Raw genomic sequence first — 26,585 nt, forward strand, 5'->3', positions numbered from 1 at the left:
GGCAGCTCACCGGCGGCCCCGACCACGCCGGCCTGGGCGCCTTAGGAAGCCCAGGCCTCGAAGAAACAAAGGGCCCGACGGAGCCCCAGCCTGCGGCCCCCGGCACCGCCCCCGCCAGACACTCGGCTCGGGGACCCCGAGGCCCCTCCTAAAGCTGCAGAGCCCCCAGCCTCCGCCAGCACCCCTGCCCTGGCCAGCACCCCTGCCCTGGCCTGGCCACGGCGCCGGGCCTGGTGGGAGGCTGAGGCTGCCGGGCCTGACGGTGCAGTGAGCGCTGTGCCTGGGCTTGAACCCAGCGCCTCAGGTGTCACTCCTGAGCTGTGTGTGTGTGTCTGTGTCTGTGTACAAAGTTGTCACTCTACCACTTGAACAACAACACCACTTGGTAGCTTTTTGTTAGTTCACTGGAGAATCACATGACTCTCCTGCCCAGGCTGGCTTTGAACCACAACCCTCAGATCTTAGCCTCCTGAGTAGCTGGAATTACAGGCGTGAGCCACCGCCGCCGCATTTTCATTTCATCTCATTTGACGTGGGTCTAGGTACTGGACCCAGACTGACCTGGAGCTTTTAACTTTCCAGTCTCCCCTGTGCTGGGATTCCAGGAATGCACACCCTCCTTGGTCATGAGTTGTAGGCAGGAGGCCCAGCCTTGGGCCCAAACCCTCCCTGGCTGAGACCTTCTCCCTGTGCGGAATGACCTGAGGCTGAACAGCCAGTGAGGAGAGATCTCGGTCTGGAGCTCAGGCACCCAACAGGCTGTCTGTGTCCTTCAAACAGCTTCCTCTTTCACATGTTGTCTAAGAACAGCTTGGGGTGGGGGGGCGGGGCTCAGGGGCTGAGACTGATGGCCCAGGCAAGGCTCAGGGTTACAGCCCTGCAAAGAGTAAGTTACAGCTTGTGGCTTTCAGCCATCCTTAGATAGCCATGTCGTTGTGTCCTGATAAACCATCATAAACGCTAGAAATACCCTAAGTAAAAATAATTCACTGGCACCAGTGCCTCACACCCGTCATCCTAACTACTCAGGAAGCTGAGTTCCGAGGATCAGGTTTCAAGGCCAGACCAGACAGGATGAACCACCAGAAAACCAGAAGTGGTGCTGTGGCTCAAGTGGTAGAGCACTCGCCTTGAGCTGAAGAGCTGAGGGACAGAGCCCAGGCCCAGAGTTCAAACCTCACAACCGACAAAACAATGTATTGGGAGGCAGAGATTCGAAGATTGAGGCCAAACCGACCCCTCCCAGAAAAAAAGACCTCAGTGTTAGAAATAACTTGGCAGTGGCTGGGAAGGTGGCTTAGTGGTAGAGTGATCACCTAGCATGCATGAAGCCCTCGGTTCGATTCTTCAGTACACATACACAGAAAAGCCAGAAGTGGGGCTGTGGCTTGAGCAAAAGAAGCTCAGAGACAGTGCCCAGGCCCTGAGTTCAAGACCCAGGACTCACACAGAAATAGCTCAGGATGTTGGGGTGTCATGGGGGACGCTAACTCCACGAGGCCCTTTGCAGGAGGGGCGCCATCAGCCAAAACCCTGTTGTGCAGCACACAACAGGAAGACCGCTCCCTTTTTATCCCTAACCAGGCCTCGCCCACACCTCTTCCCCCATTGGCTGACCTCAGGCCCTTCTATCCCCATTGGCTGAGCTCAGGCCCCTCTACCCTCCATTGGCTGAGCTCAGATCCACAATCTGCAAAAGGATGTGGCTTAACTTAAGGAGCTTTCTTTACCTTTTGGTCGCTGCTGGAACTCGGCCTCGGTGCCATCTCTGAGCTTTTTCCCACAGGGCGAGCGCTCTGCTACTCAGCCACAGCTCCACTTCTTGTTTTCCCTTGGGTAATTGGAGATAAGAGTCACAGAATTTCCTACCTGGGCTTGCTTCCAACCTGGATCCCCAGGTCTCCGCTTCCTGAGTGGCTAGGATCACAGGCGTGAGCCACCACGCCTGGCTTGGGCTTCCAGAAGTGTCCAAGGGGATGCCTTCATGAAAAGCACTCAGGAAAAGTTGGTAACTAAAGTGTAATTCATGAGGGCCAAGTCACCTGGCCAAAGCCAGAACCTTCAGAAAAGCAGTTCCCTGAGGGTTAAAAAGGAAGCAAAGTGCTTGGGTGCACAGCACCCAGCAAGCCTGGGGGCCCGGCTGCACAGGAGGCAGAGGTTGTCGGGGGCAGGGCATGGAACACTGTCTACACAGTAACTAAAGCTGGAAGGGCCGGGGCCTGGCTGGGGGGTAGAGCGCCTCCCTTTGAAGGCTGAGTCCCTCAGTTCCAGTCCCAGCACCACCTAGAAGAATATTGAATTCACCGGGTGCCAGTGGCGCATCCCTGATCCCAGCTATTCAACAGGCTGAGGTTTGAGGATCACAGTTCAAAGCCAGCCCGGGCAGGAAAGTCCACGAGACGCTTATCTGCAACTAACCAGGAAAACAGGGAAATGGAACTGTGGCTCAAGTGGTAGAGGGCTAACCTTGAATAGAAAGCTCAGGAATAGCACCCAGGTCTACAGTTCAGGTCCCAAGACTGGCAAAAAGAAAACGCTGAATTCATGTTGTATATCGAGTGCCTCAAACGCTTGGGAGTTGAGCAAATTGGGAGACATAATGCCTTGCTTACACTAAAGAGAAGTGATTTTTTTCTTTTTCTTTTTTTTTAGTTGGTCGTGGGGTTTGAACTCTGGGCTAAGGCAGGCGCTGTCCCTTTACCACTTGAGCCCCAGCGCCACGTCCAGTTTTCTGGTGGTTTATTGGAGATCAGAGTCTCAGACTTTCCTGCCTGGGCTGGCTTTGAACCTCGATCCTCAGATCTCAGCTTCCTGAATAGCTAGGATGACAGGCGGGAGCCACCAGCGCCCGGCTTGATTTCTTGACTGCTGTACTAAGGGTGAAAAATGTGTGTGTGTGTGTGTGTGTGTGTGTGACGAGTTTGCATATCAACAGCCCCACACTTACATGTAATAGTTTCAGTTTATTAAGCACTTCAAATACCATCAGTACCAATCACTGACTCCTTCGCCTAGTCCTACTGAGCGAGCCCACGTCCGCCGTGGGCATCCTCGGGCTGCTCCGGGTCGCTGGCCGGCCGGGGCGGGTCAGCGGAGGGAGGGTCGGGCCAATGTGGAGACACCGCGCTCGCTCGGGGAGGCTGACTCACTGGCCCCCGCTGCCCGGGTGTCTGTATGTTCATTTCTGCCAGTCTGAGTACCGGGGTTGCCTTGGTGACGGCTTGGCTGCTGGTCAGGTCTGGTGATGGATGAGGGCTGGTTGGGCTCCCCCGGTGTGTTTTTACCACCCCTCCCATAGTTCTATCTTCTAACTCCTACTTTAACTTTTCATGTTCTTTCCAGCACACATGCACTCAATATATCTATTGAATAGCCTACCAGAGCACCACACATCATGTCAGTATTTAATAGCACACTATGTCATGTTCAGCAGCATGCTATGTCAGTATTCTCATATTCACTACCGGGACATTGTGTATTTTCAGACAGGGCCTTTGTACCCCAGGCTGGCTTTGAACTCACAACCCTGTTACAACCCAAGGTGACCAGCAGCTGAAACCGGACAATGAAACTGGGTTTGGGGCACAGAGGGAGGCCTGAGCCTCTCACCAGCAACAGACGCCCCAAGGTCCAGTTCACAGGGCCTTTATTGATTTAGGTTCGCAGAGTCTTTAGGGATTTAGGGATGGGAGCAATCTCTGAAGTTAGAGAAACCACCGTGAAGCAGTGACCTCCAGATCTTAAGAAGCCCTGGCCAGGCTGGAAAAACCGCAATTTGCATAACAAGCCTTTATCTAACGCCAAGATCTGGGAAGCTTTGGATTCTGATTAACTCCCTTTTAGGGGAGAGCGGAGGATGTCAAGAATGTCAGGATCAGTTGGTCTTTCTTGGGCCACTCCTGGCTTTCTGAGAGTCAAACAACTGGCATTCCAGGTCTTTGGAACCCACAGATCCCCTCACAACCCTCAGCCTCTGCGGGCCTGCTATTACAGGTGTGACCCCCAGGCCCGGCTTGTTTCCCTCCTCTGGCTTCTAACAGTGTCTTCTCCAGCGGGTTTGCCCTGCCCTGCAGGTGAATGAATCATTTGAGTCAGTGGATGAGAGTTGGTGAATGAACTCAGGAGATTGAATGAGTGACCGGATGATAGACTGGATGGATGAGTGAGCCAAGAGCGGATAAACGAGACACTGAGTTAGTGAATGAATGGATGAGTGGGATGCTCACAGAACAGCAGAGCAGATCCGGTTGCTGTGGCCACTGGCCCTTTGGGAGGTGAGTGTCCCCTCCCCTTCCAGCCCCTCCCCAGGCACCCAAGGCGAGCCCAAACCTACTGGGTGAGCCCACAGCCCAGAGGCTTCTGACAGAGCTGGGGATCTAAGCTCACAGCTGTCACCCCAGCTGCTCGGACGGCTGATGTGAGCACTGCAGTTCAAGGCCAGCCTTGGTAACCTTTACAGGACCCCCATCTGGACAAAGACACGGGCACGGTAGCGCAGGTCTGTCATCCTGGGACACAATTTAGAGACAAGGCTGGAAGGGGGAGCGGCCGCCGGAGGTGCGGCAAGGCCCTGAGTTCAAACCCCGCATGGAAGAGGAGCATGAAGAAAATGCCAGCCTGCTAGATTCAGGGGTGCCGAACCAGAGCCCCGAGAGGCTGAGACTCAACCTCATGCTCGCGGGGGGGGGGGGGGGGGGGGGGGGGGGGGCAGGGCTGAGTCCCCCGGGGTTACCCTGCCCCACTGGGCGGAGGAGGAAGTGGCTTGCTTGTGGGTGCCTGGGCCCCGCCCGCGGGCGCAAGATCCTGCAGTTGGGCTGGGGGGGTGGTTGCGATGCCCTGGGTGTTGGGGTCACCCGCGGGCTCCCGTCTGCTGGCATCCAGGACACGTGGGCACGCCATCAAGGTCTGGGCTCTGGCCCTGCCCCGGCCTCACCTGCACCCCAGGAAGTGGCTGTGCTGCTGACGTTCACCCCCAGAATCGAAACCCAGCGCCCAGCACCTCCAGGTACACAGGCTCGGCCTGGGGGGCCCGGGGAGCAGGGGTGGCTGGGGCGGAGAGGACATTACTATAATCGCAGGCCAGAGGCTGGAGAGTTGAGGCCAGCTTGGGGTCACAGTGCACCCCACCTCAAATAGTTCCCCAAAGGAAGCCCAGCGAGGAAGGCAGCAGGAGGGAGCTGTGCGGGCCTGGCCCCCCCTGTGGGTTTTTGTCCTGGGGCTTGAACTCAGGGCCGGGGCACTGTCCCTGAGCTGCTTTTGCTCAAGGCTCGCGCTCTACCACTTGAGCCACAGCGCCACTCACGTCCAGCTTTTTCTGCTTATGGGGGGCTGAGGAATGGACCCCAGGGCCTCATGCGTGCGAGGCGAGCGCTCTACCGCTGAGCCACCTTCCCAGCCCCGACCCTGGGTTTGTTTTCCTCCCTCTGGGGCTTTGTGGCCCCCGACCAGACCCAGGCCTCGTTGCCTCGCCACCGCCTCTCCCAGGGAGGAGGCGGCTGGAGGCCATGGATTCAATCAAACCGTGGCCTCCTTCGTGCCCGTGGCCTCCGCCACCTTCAGAAACCTTGTTCTTGTTTTTTCCTTTGAGACAAGGCCTCGCTGCAAAGCCCCTGGCGAGGCCTGGGACTCCGGGATTGCAGGCGGCCCAGCCCGGCTCGGCCGAGCCCCAGCCCTGGGGCACCGTGTGCGGCGTCCCGCCCGGGGCCGCGCGTGACTCCCGGCCCGCAGGAGGCGCCCGTGATGGAAGCCGGGAAGCCACCCCGGCCACCCCCGCCGCTGCCCCCACGGCTGGACTGGTTCGTGCGCACGCAGGTGGCCCAGCTGACCGCCGAGGGGATCCCCGAGTGGTTCCACGGGACCATCTCCCGAGAGTGAGCCCCCCCCCCACAGCGCCACTTCCGGTCTCCTGGTGGTCCCACGGACTGTCCTGCCCGGGCTGGCTTCGAACCCTGAGTCGCTGGGATGACGGGCGGGAGCAGCAGTGCCCAGCTCCAATCCACTGTCGCCCCTTGCCCCCAGCCCACCAGTGCGGGACTGGAGGCATTTAGGAGGTGAAAGGTCACCCTCGGGCGGGTGTCCCCTTCCATCTGGGCTTGTGACTTCCTTGGTGCGAAGGCCTGTGCTCCCCCGCCCCACAGCCTCCGAGGCCGGGCGGGGGGGGGCGACTGGACCCCGCATCTCCTCGCTGTGGGCGCCTTTCTAGGGCCGCGGAGAAGCTGCTGGAGCCCCTGCCCGCGGGGTCCTTCCTCATCCGGGTCAGCCACAGCCACGTGGGCTACACTCTCTCCTGCAGGTAAGGCTGGGCTGGGCGGGGCTAGGGTGAGTGGGGCGGGGCTAGGGTGAACTGGGCGGGGCGGGGCTAGGGTGAACTGGGTGGAGTGGGGCGGGGCTAGGGTGAACTGGGCGGAGTGGGGCGGGGCTAGGGTGAACTGGGCGGAGTGGGGCGGGGCTAGGGTGAACTGGGCGGGGCGGGGCTAGGGTGAACTGGGCGGGGCGGGGCGGGGCTAGGGTGAACTGGGATGGGCGGGGCTAGGGTGAACTGGGATGGGCGGGGCTAGGGTGAACTGGGATGGGCGGGGCTTGGGTGACCTGGGCGGGGCTAGGGTGAACTGGGGTGGGCGGGGCTAGGGTGAACTGGGATGGGCGGGGCTAGGGTGAACTGGGGTGGGCGGGGCTTGGGTGACCTGGGCGGGGCAGGGGCCGGGCGGGGCGGGGGGGCCCCAGGCCTCCTCCCCAGCCGCACAGTCTCCCCAGCACTGATGTGGAGAGACCCGGGCCGGGGAGCAGACCGAGCAGGCCGGCCTCTGGCTGCGATCCTCCTCATCTGTCACCTCTGGGCCAAGGCCAAACCCCGCATCTGGCAGTTAGGTAAACTGAGGACCATCGGGCCCGGAAAGCCGGCTCTGGGGACCGAGCCACGGGCAGCCACCGTCTCCCCGGGGAGCAGCTCGGGGTGGCAGTGTCACACGGGGAAACTGAGGCATGGCAGCCGGGACACGGGGGGCAGCGGGCAGCCCGGCGTGGACGCGACCCCCGCCCCGCGTGCCCCCGCAGAGCCCCGGGCTGCTGCCGCCACTTCATGGTGAAGATGCTGGACGACGGCCGCGTCTCCGGCCCCGACGGGGAGGCCCACGCCTCGCTGGACGCCCTGGTCACCCACCACCGGCGGACCCCGCTGCGGCCCCACGGGGACCTACTCACCGAGGCCTGCCCCTCCCTCCTGACCCCACTCGCCCCCGTCTCCCCCCTCCCCGCCCCGGACCACGGCTCCAGGGCTGAGGCTCAGAGGGCGTGGCCGGCCCGAGCGGCGGTGGGTAGGACTTACCTGGCGGCAGGGACGGGTGGGCGTGGCCTGCCTGAGGCCCGGCAGTGGGCGGGACCTCCCCTATACCACTAGGTGGGCTGGCGAGCGTGAGGCCCAAGCTTTGGGCGGGGCCTATATGCCCTACAAGGCCCGGTGGGTGTGGCCTGTTTGAGGCCCATCTGTGGGCGGAACTTACAGTCCCTATGAGACTCCATGGGCAGGCGGGCCTCAGATCCAGTGGGGGCGGGCTCGTCTCCCTAGGAGACCGGGAGTTGGGCGGGGCGTATCTCCCTATAAGGCTCGGTGGGCGTGGCCTAGGCCCCGGCCCTCCCGGGTGGGGAGTGCAATCCGACTCCCCCCGGCGGTGGGGTCCCCCCGCCTCCCCCTGCGGAGCTGACCCCCGCTCCCCTGCAGGAGGACGCCGCACACGCCGACTACGCCGACCTCCTCCTGCAGTGGCGCGCGCTGTCCGCGGGCATCCCTGCCCCGGGGCCCGAGGAGGTAGGCGCGGGGTGCCGGCACCCGCACGGGTCTACGGCGCAGCCCGGGAGTTCGCCAGCCTCGCCGGGGCGCCATGCCCGGCCCGGGGCCGGGGGACGCACGGCTGCGGGGTCAGGCTGGGAGCCCCGCCCCATCTCGAGGGTGACCGAGGCCCCCAGCCCCCTCTTCCGTTTCAGGGTCCCCGGACGCCAGCGGCGAGCCCTCCGCGGTTGGAGCCCTCGTCCCCCGGCCCCCCGCAAGGCGCCCTGGCGCGGAGCAGGCGGACGCTGTGGCGGAGCCTGCGGGTGCCGTCCGAGGCGGGCGGGAGCCGCCCCGCGCCCACCGCCCCGCCGCCGCCCCGGGGCTCGGGGGCCTGGCCGGACGGCGCGGGGCCCCCACGCCCGCGGGGGGCCGCGAACCCCGGCCGCGCCGCCGCCAGGACCCGCAGCTGGAGCGAGGTGGGCGCGGCGGTCAGCCGCTGGCAGCGCGCGCTGGCCCGGGCCTGGTCCAACCCCGCGCCCGGGCCGCGGCCCCCGGAGGCCCCGCTCCCCGAGGAGTACCGGCGCCCGCCGCCCTTCGCCCCCGGCTACGAGGCGGCCGCGCCCGTGCCGCACGCGGGGCGGTGACGTCGGCCGCCCCGGGTCAGCGCAGCGACCCCGCGCCCCGCGCCCGGAACTCCGCTGGCCCGACCCAGCCCTGGCGCATTCATTGTCCGCCCCGCAGATGAAAACAAGACCGCGACTCAGCCCTGGTGCCTGGAGTGCGTGTCCACGCGTGATTCCCACGCTGGGCGGTGCTCTGGTGGGTGCGGGGGCAGCGTGCGGGTCGCGGGGCCGGCGTGTGGGGTGCGCCGGGAGCGAGCTCCCGCACAGACGCCGCCCTGCTCCACGAACCGCGCGGATGTGGGGATCCCCGGGTGTGGGGGTCCTGGCGCCTCCCCGATGCGGGGGGCGGGGCGGCTGTTCCCTGACTTCCGTGAGCGCCTCCACCCCGCAGCCTGGAGGGGCGGCTGCAGCCGGGGCCCCTCACTCCCGCCAGCTTTGAGGGTCTCAGTCGCGCTCAGGCGGGGTGGGGTGCGGGGCTCCCCCAGTTCCCCGGATGCGGAGGCCCCGCCACGGTCCCGGCCACGCCGCGGGCTGCGATCGCATCTGTTTTAGATTTAAGATAAAAAAAAAAAGTTCCCAGGCTGGAAAGGTGGCTCAGTGGTAGAGCGCTTGCCTTGCATGCCTGAAGCCCTGGGTTCGAATCCTCAGCACCACATAAGCAAAAAAGCCGGAAGTGGCGCTGTGGCTCAAGTGGTAGAGCGCTGGCCTTGAGCTGAAGAGCTGAGGGACAGCGCCCAGGCCCAGAGTTCAGGCCCCACGACCGGACCCAAAAAAAAAAAAAAAAAAAAAGTTCCCAGCGCTGGGGAGGCCGAGAAGGGAGGATCAAAACTTCCCGGGGGGGGGGGGCAGGGGTGGGTGGAAGGAGGGATGGACGGACAGACAGAGCGCCCAGCCAGCCAGCAGGTGTGACTGTTTATTCTGAGTCTCCCCGGCCCGGCCTCTCCTCGTGGGCGTCAGATGCGGATGTGGAAGGTGCTGTGGACACAGGAGCGGAGTGGTCACCGCACACCGAGGCCGCCCCTCCGTCGTCCTGCTCAGACCCCTCCCAGGATGGGGTGGCAGGGGGCGGAGCCAGCCCCGCCAGGCCCTTTCCCGGAGGCCACACAGGGTGCAGCGGGATCTGGGGGCCTGGGGGCTGGCTGCGGGTGCGCGAGCGGATGTGGGGTGCAGCGGGATCTGGGGGCTGGCTCCGGGTGCGTGAGCGGATGTGGGGTGCAGCGGGATCTGGGGGCTGGCTCCGGGTGCGTGAGCGGATGTGGGGTGCAGCGGGATCTGGGGGGGCTGCCCCCAGCGCACTCAGCGTCACCTGAGGAAGTCGGGCGCCCGCAGGATCATGTTCTGGAAGTCCTCCAGCGACAGCCGCCCGTCGTGGTCCCCATCAGCCTCGTCCAGAACCTTCTCGCACACCAGCCGCACCTCCTCAGGGCTCAGCTCGCCCCGCGTCAGCCTCCGCACCGTCTGCTCCAGGTCCCCCGCGCAGATGTAGTCGTCGTCGTTGAAGTCTGTGGAGCACACGGGAGGCCGGGCTGGGGATCGAACCCGGACCCCCTTGCTAGCCTGCTGCTGTCCCACTTGAGCCACAGCGCCACTGCCGGCTTTTTCTGCTTATGTGGTGCTGAGGACTCGAACCCAGGGCCTCATGCATGCGAGGCAAGCGCTCTACCACTGAGCCACCTTCCCAGCCCTTCGGGCTTCCTAGGAGAAAGACTCGGGGCTGGGGTGCGGTCGTGTGCGGTGGCACCCGGCCCCGGGGGCGAGGCCCCGCCGGAAGGGCTGAGCGCGGGGCAGGATGCCCAGAGGGCGCGGGGGCGCGGGGCACCAGGGACTTGGGGGAGCCACGGACACCAGCCCCCCCCCTTGCCCACCGTAGATTCTGAAAGCGTAGTAGGCCTTCAGGTCCCGGGGCGCCATCTCGCTCATCACAGAGAACATGTCCAGGAAGTCGTCCAGGGTCATGTGACCGTCGCCCTCCTCGGAGAAGACCTGGGCGATCCTCTGGCGGAAGGGGTTGTCCTGGGGACCGGAAGGACCCGGCTGTGCGCCCGCCTGGGCCCCTCAGCCCCAGCGCTGAGCCCGGCCCGCCCCGAGGTCCCTGCCCGGTGTGGGGGCTCCGGTGAGCAGGTGACCCAATCACAGTGAGTCACTCACCTGCTCGCTGTGATTGGCTCCTGGCTGGCACGTGACCACTGATCGAGCACACATAAGCGCTCACCTGGCACATGTGATTGGCTCCTGGAAGGAACGAGCTTCTCCAAGGGGCTCATCACTGAGTCGGCTGCTTACTGCTGATTGGCTTTCAGATAGGCGCACGAGCCAAAGTGACCAATCAGAGCTTCTCATTCACCTGTCTACTGTGATTGGCTCTTGGATGGGCATGTGACTCAAACTGACCCATCAGCGATCCTCACCCGGTACTTGTGATTGGCTCTTAAAACGACATGTTTCTCAAAGGGACCAACCAGAGCGACTCATTCATTTTCTATCTGTGATTGGCTCGTGGATGGATACATGACTCAGACTGACCAATCAGAGGCTGCCTGAGCGGGAAGCCTTGTCCTGAGAGGAGCTGGGAGGTGCAGGAGAGTCCTGAGCCCACATGGAGGCCCTGGCTCCAGCCGCACGGACACTGGCTGTGGGCCTGGACTTTTACTTGGTTTCTGGCATCCCAATCCATTCAGCTCCCCGTCAGTGAGCTTTTCATCATTCACAATAAAGTGCAACCAGCCCAGGGGCCTGTCCTCATCCTCAGATCCGTAACCACGCGTCAGAAACACTAAGGGCATCAGCACCAAAAGTACAAGCTCTTTCCTGTGTGCATGGCAGTCCTGGGGCTCCATCGGGGCCTGGGCGCCATGTCTGAGCCTTAGCTCTACCACTTGAGTCACAGCTCCATTTCTGACTTTTCTTGGAAGTTAATTGGAGATACAAAGTTCAGGAGCTGGGCACCAGTGGCTCACCTGTCGTCCTAGCTACTCAGGAGGCTGAGAGCTGAGGATCACAGTTCAAAGCCAGCCCGGGCAGGAAAGTCCGTGAGACTCTTATCTCCAATAAACCACCAGAAAATCCGAAGTGAGGGGCTGGGAAGGTGGCTCTGTGGTAGAGTGCTTGCCTTGCATGCATGAGGCCCGGGGTTCCATTCCTCAGCACCATATACAAAGAAAACCCTGAAATGGTGCTGTGGCTCAAGTGGTAGAGCGCTAGCCTTGAGATGAAGAGCTGAGGGACAGCACCCAGGCCCAGAGTTCAGACCCCACAACTGACCAAAAAAAAAAAAAAAAAAAAAAGAATCTCATGGACTTTCTTGCTGGGGCTGGCTTCAAACTTCAATCCTCAGATCTCAGCCTCCTGAGTGGTTGGGATTACAAGCGTGAGCCCAGGTGCCCGGCCTCCCTCCTGCCTGTTCATTTCAGCCTTGTTCTCCGTGGCTGTGTGCTTGAACCATCTGTGAGGTGGAATGGCCGCAGGACCCTCACAGGGCTGCGATGGGACGTCATCTCTACTCTGTGGTTGCGCCCGGCCTGTGATGTGGACATACCTTCAGCTCTGGCATGCTCCCAATGAGCTCGTACGGCACCTTCACGCGGGGGCCGCTGGTGTAGTCCAGGGGCACGAGCTGTGGGGCCAGGTCCTGGTAGCGGTAGAAGAGCCTGCAGGGAGAGTGGGAAGGGGCAGAGCTGCCACCTTCTGGCGAGGGACCCACCCTCCCCTTTCCATCCCGACGCCGCCCTCCCCTCCCTAGGTTACATCAGGAGCCACAGGACTTGGTGATATTCTTGTTTGTCATCCCAGCTACTCAGGAGGCTGAGATCTGAGGATCATAGTTCAAAGCCAGCCTGGGCAGGAAAGTCTGTGAAACTATGATCTCTAATAAACCACCAGAAAACTAGAAGTGGTGCTGTGACTCAAGTGGTAGGGCACCAGCCTTAAGCAAGAAGAGCTCAGGGACAGCGCCCAGGCACCACGTTCAAGCCCCACCACTCACAAAAAAAAAAAAAAAAGTAAACATGGAAAGTGTTTTAAGAAGCACTGGAAGGCCGGGCGCTGGTGGCTCACGCCTGTAATCCTAGCTACTCAGGAGGCTGAGATCTGAGGATCGAGGTTCAAAGCCAGCCCGGGCAGGAGAGACCGTGAGACTCCTATCTCCAATAAAACCACCAGAAAACCGGAAGTGGCGCTGTAGCTCAAGTGGTAGAGCGCTCGCCTTGAGCTGAAGAGCTGAGGGACAGCGCCCAGGCCCAGAGTTCAAGCCCCACGACCAACAAAAAAAAAAAAAAAAAAAAAAAGAAGCACTGGAAGCACAGCTCCTATGTGACCGGTGGAGTCCCACTGGCAGCTGTCTTGGGCCGGGCTGAGCCATCTCAGAAGACTTTGAGATTCCCAATCTATCAGGGCAATGGGAGCTTCTGGAGGACATGGTATCTAAGCCCTTGAGAGAAGGATCTAGAACCTCAGTCAGTCCTGAATTCTGGTTCCCTCAAGCTCCCTAAATTTCAGCTTCTGAGTGGCTGATTAGGTGACTTGGTTTCCCTGTCTGACAACGGACCAAGGTCCAGCCTTGGATCTGGTGGGGGGAAGGCTCTGCCCGTGACGCCTGACCCGAGGTCAGCTTGTCTTGCCTCAGTTTCCCTGGCAGTAACCTGATCGTGATGGCCAGGGTGACCCGGTCAACTGTCCCCCACACACAATGGTGCTGCCCGGCCAAGCGTGTGCCCATCAATAATCAATGCTCTCTGCCCACCGGCCGCACCTGCCCGCCCTGCCTCCCCCAGCCTGCCAGCTTGGGTTTCACAGCTGTGAGTTCATGGGTCGAGGTCTCTAAACAAAGGCCCGCAGGCCGAGGGTGTCCACCTCGCAGGACCCACGCCAGGGACCCTCACAGGCTGCAAGCCCCCCTGTCGCGGCGCCACCCTGCCCAGGGCTGGGCTCAGGCCTCTCCTGGCTCTCTACCCACCATGGCTCCCGGCCATCCTGGGAGAAAGGCCCGGTGCCTTCCACAGCGTGAAGGCCGTGGCGCGGCCCTCCCTGCCCCCCCTTCCCGGCCCAGCGCTCCACCTCCGTGAGGCCTTGCCTTCTTGGGCCCTGTCAAATCACTACTCAGATCGGGCGCCTTGGCACACGCCTGCAATCCCAGCCTGCTGGAGGCCGAGGTGGGAGGAAGACATCCCCCTCTCCCGGCCCCCGAGACACAGACTCACCGCATGATCTCCTTCTTGGTGAAGAAGGTGCAGTCCTGTGGGGAGAAATGTCGGCCAAACCCGGACCTGGCTCTGGAGTTGGGGTTCACGGTCCCCGCCACCATCCCCCCCACGCCCTGGGTCCACTCAGCACTCGGTGGGGACCTCAGGCTGGCCGCACACACAGATCCGGGGGTGCTGTCCCCCTGCGGGGCCCCCGGCCAGGCCACCACACCTGGTACTCCTCCAGTTGCGCTGCGGTGAACACGCTCTGCGTGCCGCCCATGCCGGCCACCTTGGCCTCGTGCACAGCACTGCACTGGGCAGCCCTGCAGCCCGGCCGCACCCGCCTCACCCCCTGCTGCCCGGGCTCAGGTTACAGGCAAGCCCTCTGGGCAAAAGTGTGCAGGTATCTCCGGCTGGGGAGGGGAGGGCACCAAAGTGACCCCTAGATCCTGCGAGACTCCAGGCCCCAGCCCTTGGGGGACTGGCCTGGGCGGTGAGCCACTCGGCGCTGTGTGGCCCTGGGGAGGGGGCCGCACATCCGGCCTGGGCACTGTCCCTGAGCTTTTGTCAGTTCAAAGCTGGCACACTACCACTTGAACCACAGCACCCCTTCTGGCTTTTTGGTGGCTGGTGGGAGATAAGACTCTCCTAGACTTTGCTGCCCAGCTTGGCTTTGAACTGTGATCCTCAGATCTGGGCCTCCTGGGCAGCGGAGATGACCTCTGGAGCCCAAGCGCCCGCTGTGGGGCCCTGCAGCGGGGTTCCCCTCCCACCTACCCAAAGCCGGGCACCGGGCTTGTCCCCAGGCCCCAACCCTCAGTCTCAGTCCACCGGGCCTCAGGTCCCGGCAGGAGGCAGTCGCTTGGTGCCCCCTGCTGGCCAGGCCGGGAATGGCCGTCACTCTGCCCTCTCACTTCTGCTCCCTTCTGTTGGAGAGGTGTGGCTGTGCCGCTGGCCTGGAACTTGCCATCCTCCTGCTTCAGCCTCTCAAGCCCTGGGATTACGGGCCTGTGCCACCATCCCCAGCGAGCTTGGCAGTGTCTTCCTGACCCCTGGAGGATGGATGAACAGGACTCAGTGAAGCTCACCGCGGCTCCACTCCGAGCGGCTCCAAACTGGACAAGAGCCCGGAGTCTGTCAGCAGGTGGGTGGATACACAGGATGGCTTTCTCCACACAATGAATGCCCCATCGTCACACCCACCAGAAGCATCTCACACGTCCGGCTCAGACAGGAAAGTCCAGACCAATCAGAACAGGTCAGGAGCTGTCCAGGGACCTGGGGGTGGAAGGGGGGGGCAAAGCTGAGCCAGGAATGAAGAAGGGCGATGGAATGTTCTAGATCTTGACGGTGGAGGTGCCCGTAGGTATGTAAACATGTCAGTGAGAGTGTGTTTTAGATAATCGCCACTTTGTCTTGCATTACAGTGTTCTTTAGAGCGGTCCCCACAGTCCTAACGCCTCACCCCCAAAGCACTTCTGTTCTCTTCCCCTCATCTCAATCCCCAAAACTGCTTTCCACACATCCTTCAATGATTTCATCGATTTCTCACAGGGAAAGCAGCTGGTGGAGTCCTGGGGTCTGGGCTTCAGGCCTAGGAAACTTGATTGGAATCACTAAGGCCCAGGGTACATTCCAGCACCTTCCACCCACGTCTCCAGAATGAGGCCTCTGCCTGACCGGGTAATCTTTCTTCTCTCTCTTCACGGTGTTGCGCTCTGAACTCAAGGCCCCTGAATTTGCTGGACAGATGCTCTACTACTTAGCCACACACCACCCCCAGAGTTTCTTTTCTTCTTTTTGTCAGTCGTGGGGCCTGCCTGAACTCTGGGCCTGGGCGCTGTCCCTCAGCTCTTCAGCTCAAGAGCCACAGCGCCACTTCCAGTTTTTCCTGCTTATGTGGTGCTGAGGAATCGAACCCAGGGCCTCATGCATGCCAGGCGAGCGCTCCACCACGGAGCCACCTTCCCAGCCGTCTTTGTTCTACTTCTTTGTGCCAATGGTGCGCTGGGCCTTGAACTGAAGGCCCGCGTGCCGCCCTGAGCTTTTGCACCCAAGGCTGGTGCTCGACCACCTGAGCCAGCGGCTCAGTCTCCAACTTTCTGGTGGTTCAGTGGAGATAAGCGTCTCGCGGCCTTTCCTGCCCGAGCTGGCTTTGAACCGCGGTCCTCAGGTCTCAGCCTGCTCAGCAATTAAAAGAAAAAGAAACGGATAACCCCTGGCCTGAGCGGGGAGAAAGCGGAAGTGGGAGTCCGGACAGGAAGTGTGGCCGGAGCCACGGTGCGGCGTCGACCACGCCCCCAAAGGAAGTGTGGCAGCAGCCTGGCGGGACGTCTAGGCGGGCCAATCAGGAAGCAGCGGGGGCGGGCGCTCCGGCACAAATAGCGTCCGCAAACCGGAAGAAGCGCGGAGTCGTCGCGGGTCGGGCCTGGCAGCGCGGCGCCATGGCGGCGGCGTACGAGCAGGTGCAGAAGGGGCCGCTGAGGCTGAAGGGCGGCGCCGAGGTCGGCGTGACCAAGCGGTGAGGCCCGCGGCCCCCTCCGTCCCCTCGGCCCTCGGGGCCCGCGCCGCGGCCCCTGACCCGCTCGGCCCCGCCTCTCTCTCGCTCCCAGGAAGAAGAAGAAGAAGGACAAGGACACGGCGAAGCTTCTCGAAGCCATGGGCTCCAGCAAGAAGAGCGAGGAGGAGAAGCGGCGCGGCCCGGACCCGCGGACGCCGGCGCAGGCGGCCTTCGAGAAGATGCAGGAGAAGCGGGTGCGGGGCGGCGCGGGGCGGCGCGGGGCGGCGCGGGGCGGCGCGGGGCGGCGCGGGGCGGCGCGGGGCGGCGCGGGGCGGCGCGGGGCGGCGCGGGGCGGCGCGGGGCGGCGCGGGGCGGAGGGGTGGGCGGGGCGGCGCGGGGTGGAGGGGTGGGCGGGGCCGGCGCGGGGCGGCGGGGTGGGCGGGGCGGCGCGGGGCGGAGGGGTGGGCGGGGCGGGGCGGGGCGGAGGGGTGGGCGGGGCCGGCGCGGGGCGGCGGGGCCGGCGCGGGGCGGCGCGGGGTGGAGGGGTGGGCGGGGCCGGCGCGGGGCGGCGGGGGTGGGCGGGACGGCGGGGCCGGCGCGGGGCGGAGGGGTGGGCGGGGTGGCGGGGCCGGCGCGGGGCGGAGGGGTGGGCGGGGCGGCGGGGCCGGCGCGGGGCGGAGGGGTGGGCGGGGCGGCGGGGCCGGCGCGGGGCGGAGGGGTGGGCGGGGCGGGCGGGGACGGCGCGGGGCGGGCGGGGCCGGCGCGGGGCGGCGGGGGCGGGCGGGGACGGCGCGGGGCCCGGAAACCGGACGCCCCGAGGGGACCCCAAGACCCGGGACAGCCTGGGGGGGCCGGGGCTGCGGTCCGTTGGCGGGCATCGCCTGTCTGTGTTCGCCGGGCCTCAGTTTCCCTGTGTGACTTCGGGTGGTGGCTTCGGTTTGTGGGCGTGCGTGTCTGTCTGTCTGTCTCCTGGGGTTTGAGCTCAGGGCCTGGGTGTTTTTAGTCAAGGCTGGCGGGCGCCCTACCACTGGAACCACACAGCTCTACTTCCACCTTGTTCTTGGTGCTTCATTGGAGATAAGGGCCTTGCCGACTGTGTCTTCCTTGGGCTGACTTTCAACCGAGATCCTCAGATCTCAGCCTTGTCAGTAGATGGGATTACAGGCGTGAGCCAGTGGCGCCCTGCTTGGGATAATCTCATTCTGTTGAGTAGATAGAATTACAGATTTTTTTGGGGGGGGGGTTGGGGAGTCGGTCGTGGGGCTTGAACTCTGGGCCTGGGCACTGTCCCTCAGCTCTTCAGCTCAAGGCTAGCGCTCTACCACTTGAGCCACAGTGCCACTTCGTTTTCTGGTGGTTTATGGAGTTGAGTCTCATGGACTTACCTGCCTGGGCTGGCTTTGAATGGTGATCCTCACATCTCAGCCTCCTGAGTAGCTGGGATGACAGGCATGAGCCACCGGCACCAGGCTTCCCAGCCCCTTTAATATTTTTGTTAAATTCTACATTGAGATAATCTCTGTAAAGCTTTTTTTTTTTTCTTTATTTTTCTGGTGCTGGTATTGGGGATTGAACTCAGGCGCTCAAGCTTTTGCTTTGCTCTTTTTAACCCTGCTGTTTGAACCACACCTGCACCTCAGCTTTTTGCCGGCTAATGGGAGTTGAGTGTCTGTAGGGCCAGCTGGGATCTGAGGTTGGTTACTCTTAGCCTCCTCAGGAAGGAAGGTAGGCTGAGCCACAGCGCCAGGTCTTGCTAGGGTTCGTCTACACCCCTGGGGTCCAGTGGGGCCTTTGGCCACCGAGTCTCCCCTCTGTTCAGCCTTTGCAGCCTGCACGGGCTGTGTGGCGTTGCCGGACACGTCGGCCCCCGTGCCTCCTGAGGGCTTCTCTGTATTGCTTTCCATGCTGGTGCTCACCAGGCTCGCAGGGTGGCCGGGGCTGCCTGAAGGCAGGTGGCGTGCATGGGTGAAGCGGAGTTGGGCCTGGTGTGTGCGGCGCAGAGCCCTGTTGTCCCTGCTGGTGTTTCCCAGCAGGTTTGGACCCACAGTTGTCTGTGGCAGGTGATCGGTCGTGTGTGGCCGTCCTGAAATAACCCACAGTGTGCGCAGAGCCTGTGATGGCAACGAGAGGGCTGTTTGCCCCTCCCCCCCACAGGTCCCACGTGTGGGTGGGTTTAGTCCCTAGTGAAGCATTCACTGGCCCTCCCGGGCAGCACCACTGACAGACAGATGGCATCAGTGGCTGCAGCCCCGTCCCCCCCCCTGCTGTCTGCTGGGGCCGTGGGCTTGGGGTGTCCTGCCAGTCTTCGGGCAGGGCCATCAGCCTAAGGCCCTGTTGCTGCTCTTTCTGCTGCCCACAGCTGGGGGCAAAGGGCACCAAGCCGTCTGCTGGAGGGCAGGCCTGGTGGACAGCCAGCCCTCCACTGACCGGGCTTTCCATGGCTTCCAGCTCCCAGGCCCATCTGCTCATCTCCCCACCCCCATCTTCTGTCTTCTCTCTGCAGCAAATGGAGAGGATCCTGAAGAAAGCATCGAAAACCCACAAACAGAGAGTGGAGGTGAGGTGGGGGCAAAGCCAGGGCCCCTGGGCTATGGGGGCCCCTGGGGAGGGGGGTGGGCGCCCTCCTGATGCCAGCCCTGCTGCTTCCTGCTTCCCAGGACTTCAACAGACACCTGGACACTCTGACCGAGCACTACGACATCCCCAAAGTCAGCTGGACCAAGTAGAGCGGCCGTCCACTCCCAGCCGCCCAGCCTCCTTCAGACTCCTGCACCCCTCCCTCCCATTCCCCACTGCCCAGCCTCCTCCAGACTCCCGGCCTCCATCCCACACCCCTCCCTCCCATCCTCCTCCAGACTCCCAGCCTCCATCCTACACCGCTCCCTCTCAGACTCCTGGCCTCCATCCTGCACCCCTCCCTCCCAGATTCCCAGCCTCCATCCTACACACCCCTTTCCATCGAGGCTTCGGGATCTGAAAGAGCCCTTGGCAGTTCTCAGGGGAAAGCTGGCCTTACCCGCCTGAAGGGTCCTTTTGAGGTGGGATCCTGTGAAGAGGCCCAGTGAGCTGCCCGCCAGGTGAAAAGGAGACTCTCACAGGCCTCCTCCACGGGCGGCCTCCAAGACCACCCCCACCGACCACTTCCCACCAACGTGTGACTCCCCGCCCAGGCTCCCACAGGCAGCCCGCGGGCAGAGCTGCCACCCAAGACAAGGGCTGGCCCTTCCCTGCCCATCACCGCCATGACGGACCTCCCTGATGCAGGGATCAGGGGGGTGAGGACCGCGGCCGAGCCACCAGCCACCCGCGACCCAGGCCCAGTATGCACGCAGCTGCCCGCTGTGTGGGGTCGCGTGGCTTCCTGGCCTGAAGACAGTGACAGGACACCGAGAGGACAGAGAGAGTCAGAGCAGGTGATGCTCGGGGCCTGGGCCCAGCCCTGGACGACCGGGGTCTTTGAGGGCCTCCAGCTACCGTGTGGCGGGACTGCACCTGCTGCTGACAGACCCTGAACCAGTCAGCGGCCCCGGATAAAGCCTCAGGCTGTGTGTAACCTGCATAATAAAGCCTGCCAGAGCTTCCAGAAGGCCACCAAGTACTGTCCACCACGCGGTGTGGTGCTGAACCTGTGTGTGCAACTCCCTGGGCTATTTTGGGCAAGGCCAGTGCTCTACCACTTTGAGCCGTAGCTCCACTTTCAGTTTTCTGGTGGTTATTGCAAATAAGGGTCTCTCAGATTTTCCTGCCTGTGCTTGCTTTGAACCACGATCCTCAGATCTCAGGCTCCTGAGAGGCTGGCATTACAGACATGAGCCACTGCCTGCCTCCTGGTGGAGCTGTTCTGTGGTAGGCACCTAAGGGAGATGGCAGGTGCTTGGGACTGGTCTTCTGTACTGTACACCCTTTGAGTTTGGGATATTTGCATATTGAATATGTGCATATGTGTAATGAGATATATTTTTTAATTGTCATGAGGCTTTCATGGTGTGTAATTGTTTGCATCCTATTTTGGGTTTGGAACCGTTTGGGCTTAAGGGTGGCCGCTCCATACTCTGATTAGAAGAGTTCATTTTGAGGGGCTGGGAAGGTGGCTCAGTGGTAGAGCGCTTGCCTTGAGCTGAAGAGCTGAGGGACAGCGCCCAGGCCCAGAGTTCAGGCCCCACGACCAGACCCCCCCCCCCAAAAAAAGGGTTTATTTTGATGCTTTTATTATTGAGCTGATTGCTGTGTTGCTCTGGCTGGCCTGAATCCCCAGACGCTCGCGCCTCGGTTCCCGAGTGCTGGGATCACATGCAGGACTGCCCCCTGCCCCCCCCCCACTCCACACTGGCAACCCCCGGCCCGTGGCTGCGGGCGGCTCAGGCCTGTCACCCTGGCCACTCAGGAGGGGCTGAGGTCTGAGCAGGAAAGACGGCGGGTAGCGCGGGGTGAGCCGAGGTGCGGGGCTAGCCCTGAGCAGCCCGCGCGACGCCAGCAGAACGAGCGAAAGGGCGGCCACCGCGGCTGCGATGGGGGGCTCGCCGCCGCCTCCGGGCTCCCGGAGCCTGCGCACGGGAGGCGTTTCCGCCGCCCGCATTGGTGGCCGGCGCGGGTGGCTCGCGCCCGGCACCCGCTACTCAGGAGGTCGCGGTTCAAAGCCAGCCCGGGCAGGAAAGTCCCGAGACGCTGAGCCCGGGCCGGCCGCCGGCTGCGCGGGCCCGGCCCGGCCTCAGCTCGGCGGCCGCCTCCCACGCAGGGGAGCTGGGAGTCGGGGCGCCACGCCCCGGCCGCCGTTCGCGAGGCTGCGGCGGGGCCGCGCTCCTCACGTCCAGGGCCCACGCGCGGGGGCCAGGCCCCGCACCGGTGACTCGCGGCCTGGCGCCGGCGGCCCCGCCCCAGGCTCGCCGCGGTCCGCGCTGCCGCCGCGGCCGGGGCTCGGGCTGCGCAGGCCCCGTCGACTCCTCCCCGCCCCCCCGAATCCACTTCCGGGATGCCAGCGGAGCGGGCGCACTGCGCCTGCGTGCCGGCGGCCTCGCGCAGGCGCGTCGCCTGGGCCCCGCCCCAGCCGGACATAACGGTCCGCGCGCCGCTCTCCGAACCGGAAGTGCCGGCGAGGTGTCGCGGGGCGCGCCCGGCCTCGCTCAGCGCCCGGCAGGCAGTCCGCGCCGCCGCCGCCGCTCTCGGCCGCCGCCGGGGTCCCCCGCCGCCGCCATGTCCGCCAGCGCCGTCTACGTGCTGGACCTGAAGGGCAAGGTACGGCAGCCCCCGCCCCGCGCGTCGCCGGGCGGCGGCGCAGGCCCGGGGCTCGCGGGGACCGTCCCGGGGCCGCGGCCGCCCGGGGGCGCGCCCCGTTGCTAGGCAGCGCCGCCGCTGTCGCTAGGCGACCGCCCCGCCCCGCCCCTCCCCGCGTGCCTAGGTCGGGGCTGGGGGAGGGCCGGAAGCCCCGGGCGGGCGCCGGGGACCCCGCGACCTTTGACCCGCGGCGGGCCCGCGGCCCTCCCGTCGCACTGTAACCTCGGAGGGCCGGCCGGTCTCCGGGCGGGCGGGCGGGCGTGGCGGGGGCCCGGGCCGGGCCGCACCGCCGGGGCGTGTGCGGGGCTGGGCTCGAACCCGGGGCCTGCGCGCCGACCCGAGCCGCGGCGCCGCTCCCGGCTCCCGCGGGGCGCGGGCGTTCCCGCGCGGGCCGGCTGCGAACCGCCGGCCTCGCCTCGGCCTCCCGAAGCTGGGGTTGCGGGCGGGGCCGGCGGGGGACGCCGTGGAACCCGCCGGCGCCGCCCGCAGGTGCTGATCTGCCGGAACTACCGCGGGGACGTGGACATGGCGGAGGTGGAGCACTTCATGCCGTCGCTCATGGAGAAGGAGGAGGAGGGCGCGCTCTCGCCGATCCTGGCGCACGGCGCCGTGCGCTTCATGTGGATCAAGCACAACAACCTCTACCGCATCCGCGCGGGGCGGGGCGGGGCGGGGCGGGGCGGCCTGGGGGCCACGCGGGGCGGCCAGAAGGCTCCTTGACCTTGGCGCAGTGGTGGCCACGTCCAAGAAGAACGCGTGCGTGTCTCTGGTCTTCTCCTTCCTTTACAAGGTGGTGCAGGTGAGCGGCCGGCGGGGCGGGGCGGGGGGCCCTGCGCGCGTGGACGGGGCGGGGCGGGGGGCCCTGCGCGCGTGGACGGGGTGGGGCGGGGGGCCCTGCGCGCGTGGACGCGGCGGGGCGGGGCGGGGCGGGGGGCCCTGCGCGCGTGGACGCGGCGGGGCGGGGCGGGGCGGGCGGGGGGCCCTGCGCGCGTGGACGCGGCGGGGCGGGGGGCCCTGCGCGCGTGGACGCGGCGGGGCGGGGGGCCCTGCGCGCGTGGACGCGGCGGGGCGGGGCGGGGGGCCCTGCGCGCGTGGACGGGGCGGGGCGGGGGGCCCTGCGCGCGTGGACGGGGCGGGGCGGGGCGGGGGGCCCTGCGCGCGTGGACGCGGCGGGGCGGGGCGGGGCGGGGCGGGGGGCCCTGCGCGCGTGGACGCGGCGGGGCGGGCGGGGGGGCCCTGCGCGCGTGGACGCGGCGGGACCGTCCGGGCCGAGCTGAGGGCGCTGCGTGCGCAGGTGTTCTCCGAGTACTTCAAGGAGCTGGAGGAGGAGAGCATCCGCGACAACTTTGTCATCATCTACGAGCTGCTGGACGAGCTCATGGACTTCGGGTACCCGCAGACCACCGACAGCAAGATCCTGCAGGAGTGAGTGCCCCGGCCCCAGCCCGCTGCCCCGACCCCGGCCGCCCCGACCCCGGCCCCAGCCCGCCGCTCCTGACCCCGGCCGCCCCGACCCCGGCCCCAGCCCGCCGCTCCTGACCCTGGCCCCAGCCCGCTGCCCCGACCCCGGCCGCCCCGACCCCGGCCCCAGCCCGCCGCTCCTGACCCCGGCCGCCCCGACCCCGGCCCCAGCCCGCCGCCCCGACCCCGGCCCCAGCCCGCTGCCCCGACCCCGGCCGCCCCGACCCCGGCCCCAGCCCGCCGCTCCTGACCCTGGCCGCCCACCCGCAGGTACATCACCCAGGAGGGCCACAAGCTGGAGACTGGGGCGCCGCGGCCGCCCGCCACCGTCACCAACGCCGTGTCCTGGCGCTCCGAGGGCATCAAGTACCGCAAGAACGAGGTGTTCCTCGACGTCATCGAGTCTGTCAACCTCCTGGTAGGCCTCTGCGCGCGCGCGGGCTCGGCCGGCCTGGTGTAAGCTCGCGTGGGCTCGGTCCCGAGGCGCTGGTGTGCTGCTCCCGCGTGACCCTTTGTGGTGTTTGTTTATTGGCTCGGTTTGTTTACGTGTTTGCCGGTCCTGGGGCCTGAACTCAGGTCCTGGTGCTCCACCACCGCAGCCAGGCGCCCGCGCAGCGCTTTGCGGCTCATGGGTTAACCGTCTTCCCTGCCCGGGCTGGCTGTGAGCCGCGGTCCTCGGTAGCTGGGGCTGCAGGCGCGCGCCCCGGGGCCACTCGTTCCCAGCTGCGCCGCTCGGGCCCGGCCCGTGGGCTGTCCACTCGCGGGGTCCGGGCCCAGGCCGACCCCTCGCTCCGCGGCGCCCTTGAGCCCCACTCCGCGGCAGACACGGCCGGCTTCCCGTGCCTGCGCCCCAGGTCAGTGCCAACGGCAACGTGCTGCGCAGCGAGATCGTGGGCTCCATCAAGATGCGGGTGTTCCTGTCGGGCATGCCCGAGCTGCGGCTGGGCCTCAACGACAAGGTCCTGTTCGACAACACGGGCCGTGAGTCCCGGGCGGCGGGGCCGGCGGGGCGGGGCCTGGGGCGGGGCTCTGCGCCGGGGCGGGGCCGGCCCTGACCCCGCCCTCCCGTCCCCAGGCGGCAAGAGCAAGTCGGTGGAGCTGGAGGACGTGAAGTTCCATCAGTGCGTGAGGCTCTCGCGCTTCGAGAACGACCGCACCATCTCCTTCATCCCGCCGGACGGCGAGTTCGAGCTCATGTCCTACCGCCTCAACACGCACGTGAGTGCCCCGCGCCCCCGCCCGCGCCTCGGTTTCTCCTCCGCAGCAACGCAAAGCCCCATCCCGGCCTCCGCAGGTGAAGCCGCTGATCTGGATCGAGTCGGTGATCGAGAAGCACTCGCACAGCCGCATCGAGTACATGATCAAGGTGGGGGGGCCGCACCCGGGCAGGGGAGGGGCGGGGGGGGCGGGCCTCACCCCACCCCTCCCCTCAGGCCAAGAGCCAGTTCAAGCGGCGCTCGACGGCCAACAACGTGGAGATCCACATCCCCGTGCCCAACGACGCCGACTCGCCCAAGTTCAAGACCACCGTGGGCAGTGTCAAGTGGGTCCCGGAGAACAGCGACATCGTGTGGTCCATCAAGTCCTTCCCGGTGAGGCTCCGCAGCCCGCCCTCCCCCCACACACACACCCCCGCCCTCCCCACACACATACACACACACACCCTCCCCCCCACACACACACCCCTGCCCTCCCCACACACACACCCGCCCTCCCCCCCCACACACACCCGCCCTCCCCACACACACACCCTGCCCTCCACACACACCCCTGCCCTCCCCACACACACCCCCGCCCTCCCCCCCACACACACCCGCCCTCCCCACACACACCCATGCCCTCCCCACACACACACCCTGCCCTCCACACACACACACACACACCCCGCCCTCCCCACACACACACCCTGCCCTCCCCCCACACACACACCCGCCCTCCCACACACACACCCTGCCCTCCACACACACCCCTGCCCTCCCCACACACACACCCTGCCCTCCACACACACATACACACACACACCCTCCCCCCCCACACACACCCCCGCCCTCCCCACACACACACCCTGCCCTCCACTCACACACACCGCCCTCCCCCCCCACACCCGCCCTCCCCACACACACCCCCGCCCTCCCCCACACACACCCCCGCCCTCCCCCCCACACACACCCGCCCTCCCCACACACCCATGCCCTCCCCACACACACCCCCGCCCTCCCCCACACACACACCCGCCCTCCCCACACACCCATGCCCTCCACACACACACACCCTGCCCTCCACACACACACACACACACCCCGCCCTCCCCACACACACACCCTGCCCTCCACACACACACACACACACCCCGCCCTCCCCACACACACCCCCGCCCTCCCCCCCACACCCGCCCTCCCCACACACACCCCTGCCCTCCCCCCCACACACCCGCCCTCCCCACACACATACACACACCCGCTCTCCCCCCACACACACACCCACCCTCCACACACACACCCGCCCTCCCCACACACACACCCCGCCCTCCCCACACACACACCCTGCCCTCCACACACACACCCTGCCCTCCCCCCACACACACCCTCCCCACACACACCCTGCCCTCCACACACCCGCCCCACACACACCCTCCCCACACACACACCCGCCCTCCCCCCACACACACCCTGCCCTCCACACACACACCCCGCCCTCCCCCCACACACACCCTCCCCACACACACCCTGCCCTCCACACACCCGCCCCACACACACCCTCCCCACACACACACCCGCCCTCCCCCCACACACACACACACCTGCCCCCCGCTCTGACTCCCCGACCGCAGGGTGGCAAGGAGTACCTGATGCGCGCCCACTTCGGGCTGCCCAGCGTGGAGGCGGAGGACAAGGAGGGGAAGCCGCCCATCAGCGTCAAGTTCGAGATCCCCTACTTCACCACGTCGGGCATCCAGGTGCGCTACCTGAAGATCATCGAGAAGAGCGGCTACCAGGCGCTGCCCTGGGTGCGCTACATCACCCAGAACGGAGGTGAGCGGCGGGGCCGGGGTGCGCGGGGAGGGTCCCCCCCCCCCGCCCTTGGGCCCCTGTGACCCCGTGACCTCGCCCCCCAGATTACCAGCTCCGCACGCAGTGAGCTGCCCGACGCCTGCCTCCACCGCGCTGCGGACGCCGCGGCCCCGCGCTCCTGGGGCCGCCTCGGACCTCGCGGGCTCGGGGTCCCCTTGGGGTCCCCGCCTTGCCTCTGTGCGTTTGTTGCCATGTCGCCCTCCCACCCAGCGTCCCGCACCCCAGCCCGCCGCCAACCAGCGCTTGGTGGGCTTGGTGGCTCGGGGCCCGGCCCCGCGAGGGGAGCATGGCGCCGGCCGTGGCTGCCCGTGCCCCGGCCCCGGCCCCGGCCCCGGCCCCGGCCCCGGCCCCGGCCCCGGCCGCAGCAGTGTGCCCCGGCCCCGGCCCCGGCCCCGGCCCCAGCCCCGGCCGCAGCAGTGTGCCCCGGCCCCGGCCCCGGCCCCGGCCCCAGCCCCGGCCGCAGCAGTGTGCCCCGGCCCCGGCCCCGGCCCCGGCCCCAGCCCCGGCCGCAGCAGTGTGCCCCGGCCCCGGCCCCGGCCGCAGCAGTGTGCCCCGGCCCCGGCCCGAGGGGCGCGTCCGCCGGGCAGCGCCCGCATTAAACACGTTCACCGCCTCCGCCTGCGCCTCCATCGCCTGCGCCCGCCCCGCGCGCCCCACCGCGGCCCCGCGGCTCAGGCCGCCACCCCGGCCGCCCGGGAGGCCGGAGCCGGAGCC

General features: G+C 65.8%; 4 protein-coding genes across 4 annotated transcripts; 3 read left to right on the plus strand and 1 right to left on the minus strand.

The window, feature by feature from the left end:
- Positions 1-4,870: 4,870 nt before the first annotated feature.
- On the plus strand, positions 4,871-7,396 carry LOC138811015 (hematopoietic SH2 domain-containing protein-like). Its single transcript, XM_069998494.1, has 4 exons — positions 4,871-5,005; positions 5,588-5,870; positions 6,203-6,292; positions 7,054-7,396. Exons 2-4 carry the CDS (start codon positions 5,740-5,742, stop codon positions 7,394-7,396), a joined length of 564 nt encoding a protein of 187 aa, XP_069854595.1. The 5' UTR covers positions 4,871-5,005; positions 5,588-5,739.
- Positions 7,397-9,266: 1,870 nt separating this feature from the next.
- On the minus strand, positions 9,267-11,120 carry LOC138811013 (calcium and integrin-binding family member 3). The gene is made up of 3 exons (XM_069998491.1): positions 10,254-11,120; positions 9,695-9,890; positions 9,267-9,363 (listed from the first exon to the last, which is right to left on the minus strand). The coding sequence occupies exons 1-3, from the start codon at positions 10,342-10,344 to the stop codon at positions 9,342-9,344; spliced, it is 309 nt and encodes a 102-aa protein (XP_069854592.1). The 5' UTR covers positions 10,345-11,120; the 3' UTR covers positions 9,267-9,341.
- A 4,835-nt stretch (positions 11,121-15,955) lies between these two features.
- On the plus strand, positions 15,956-20,039 carry LOC138810978 (protein FAM32A). Its single transcript, XM_069998417.1, has 4 exons — positions 15,956-16,089; positions 16,181-16,322; positions 18,572-18,625; positions 18,726-20,039. Exons 1-4 carry the CDS (start codon positions 16,013-16,015, stop codon positions 18,792-18,794), a joined length of 342 nt encoding a protein of 113 aa, XP_069854518.1. The 5' UTR covers positions 15,956-16,012; the 3' UTR covers positions 18,795-20,039.
- Positions 20,040-21,159: 1,120 nt separating this feature from the next.
- LOC138810979 (AP-1 complex subunit mu-1) lies at positions 21,160-26,033 on the plus strand. Its single transcript, XM_069998418.1, has 11 exons — positions 21,160-21,300; positions 21,829-21,985; positions 22,071-22,138; positions 22,634-22,764; positions 23,071-23,218; positions 23,655-23,781; positions 23,876-24,018; positions 24,095-24,166; positions 24,234-24,392; positions 25,631-25,832; positions 25,916-26,033. The coding sequence occupies exons 1-11, from the start codon at positions 21,259-21,261 to the stop codon at positions 25,936-25,938; spliced, it is 1,272 nt and encodes a 423-aa protein (XP_069854519.1). The 5' UTR covers positions 21,160-21,258; the 3' UTR covers positions 25,939-26,033.
- Positions 26,034-26,585: the final 552 nt, after the last annotated feature.

The sequence above is a fragment of the Dipodomys merriami genome, unplaced genomic scaffold, assembly GCF_024711535.1.
Source record: "Dipodomys merriami isolate MVZ:Mamm:240054 unplaced genomic scaffold, mDipMer1.0.p SCAF_519, whole genome shotgun sequence".
Taxonomy (NCBI): Eukaryota; Metazoa; Chordata; class Mammalia; order Rodentia; family Heteromyidae; genus Dipodomys; species Dipodomys merriami.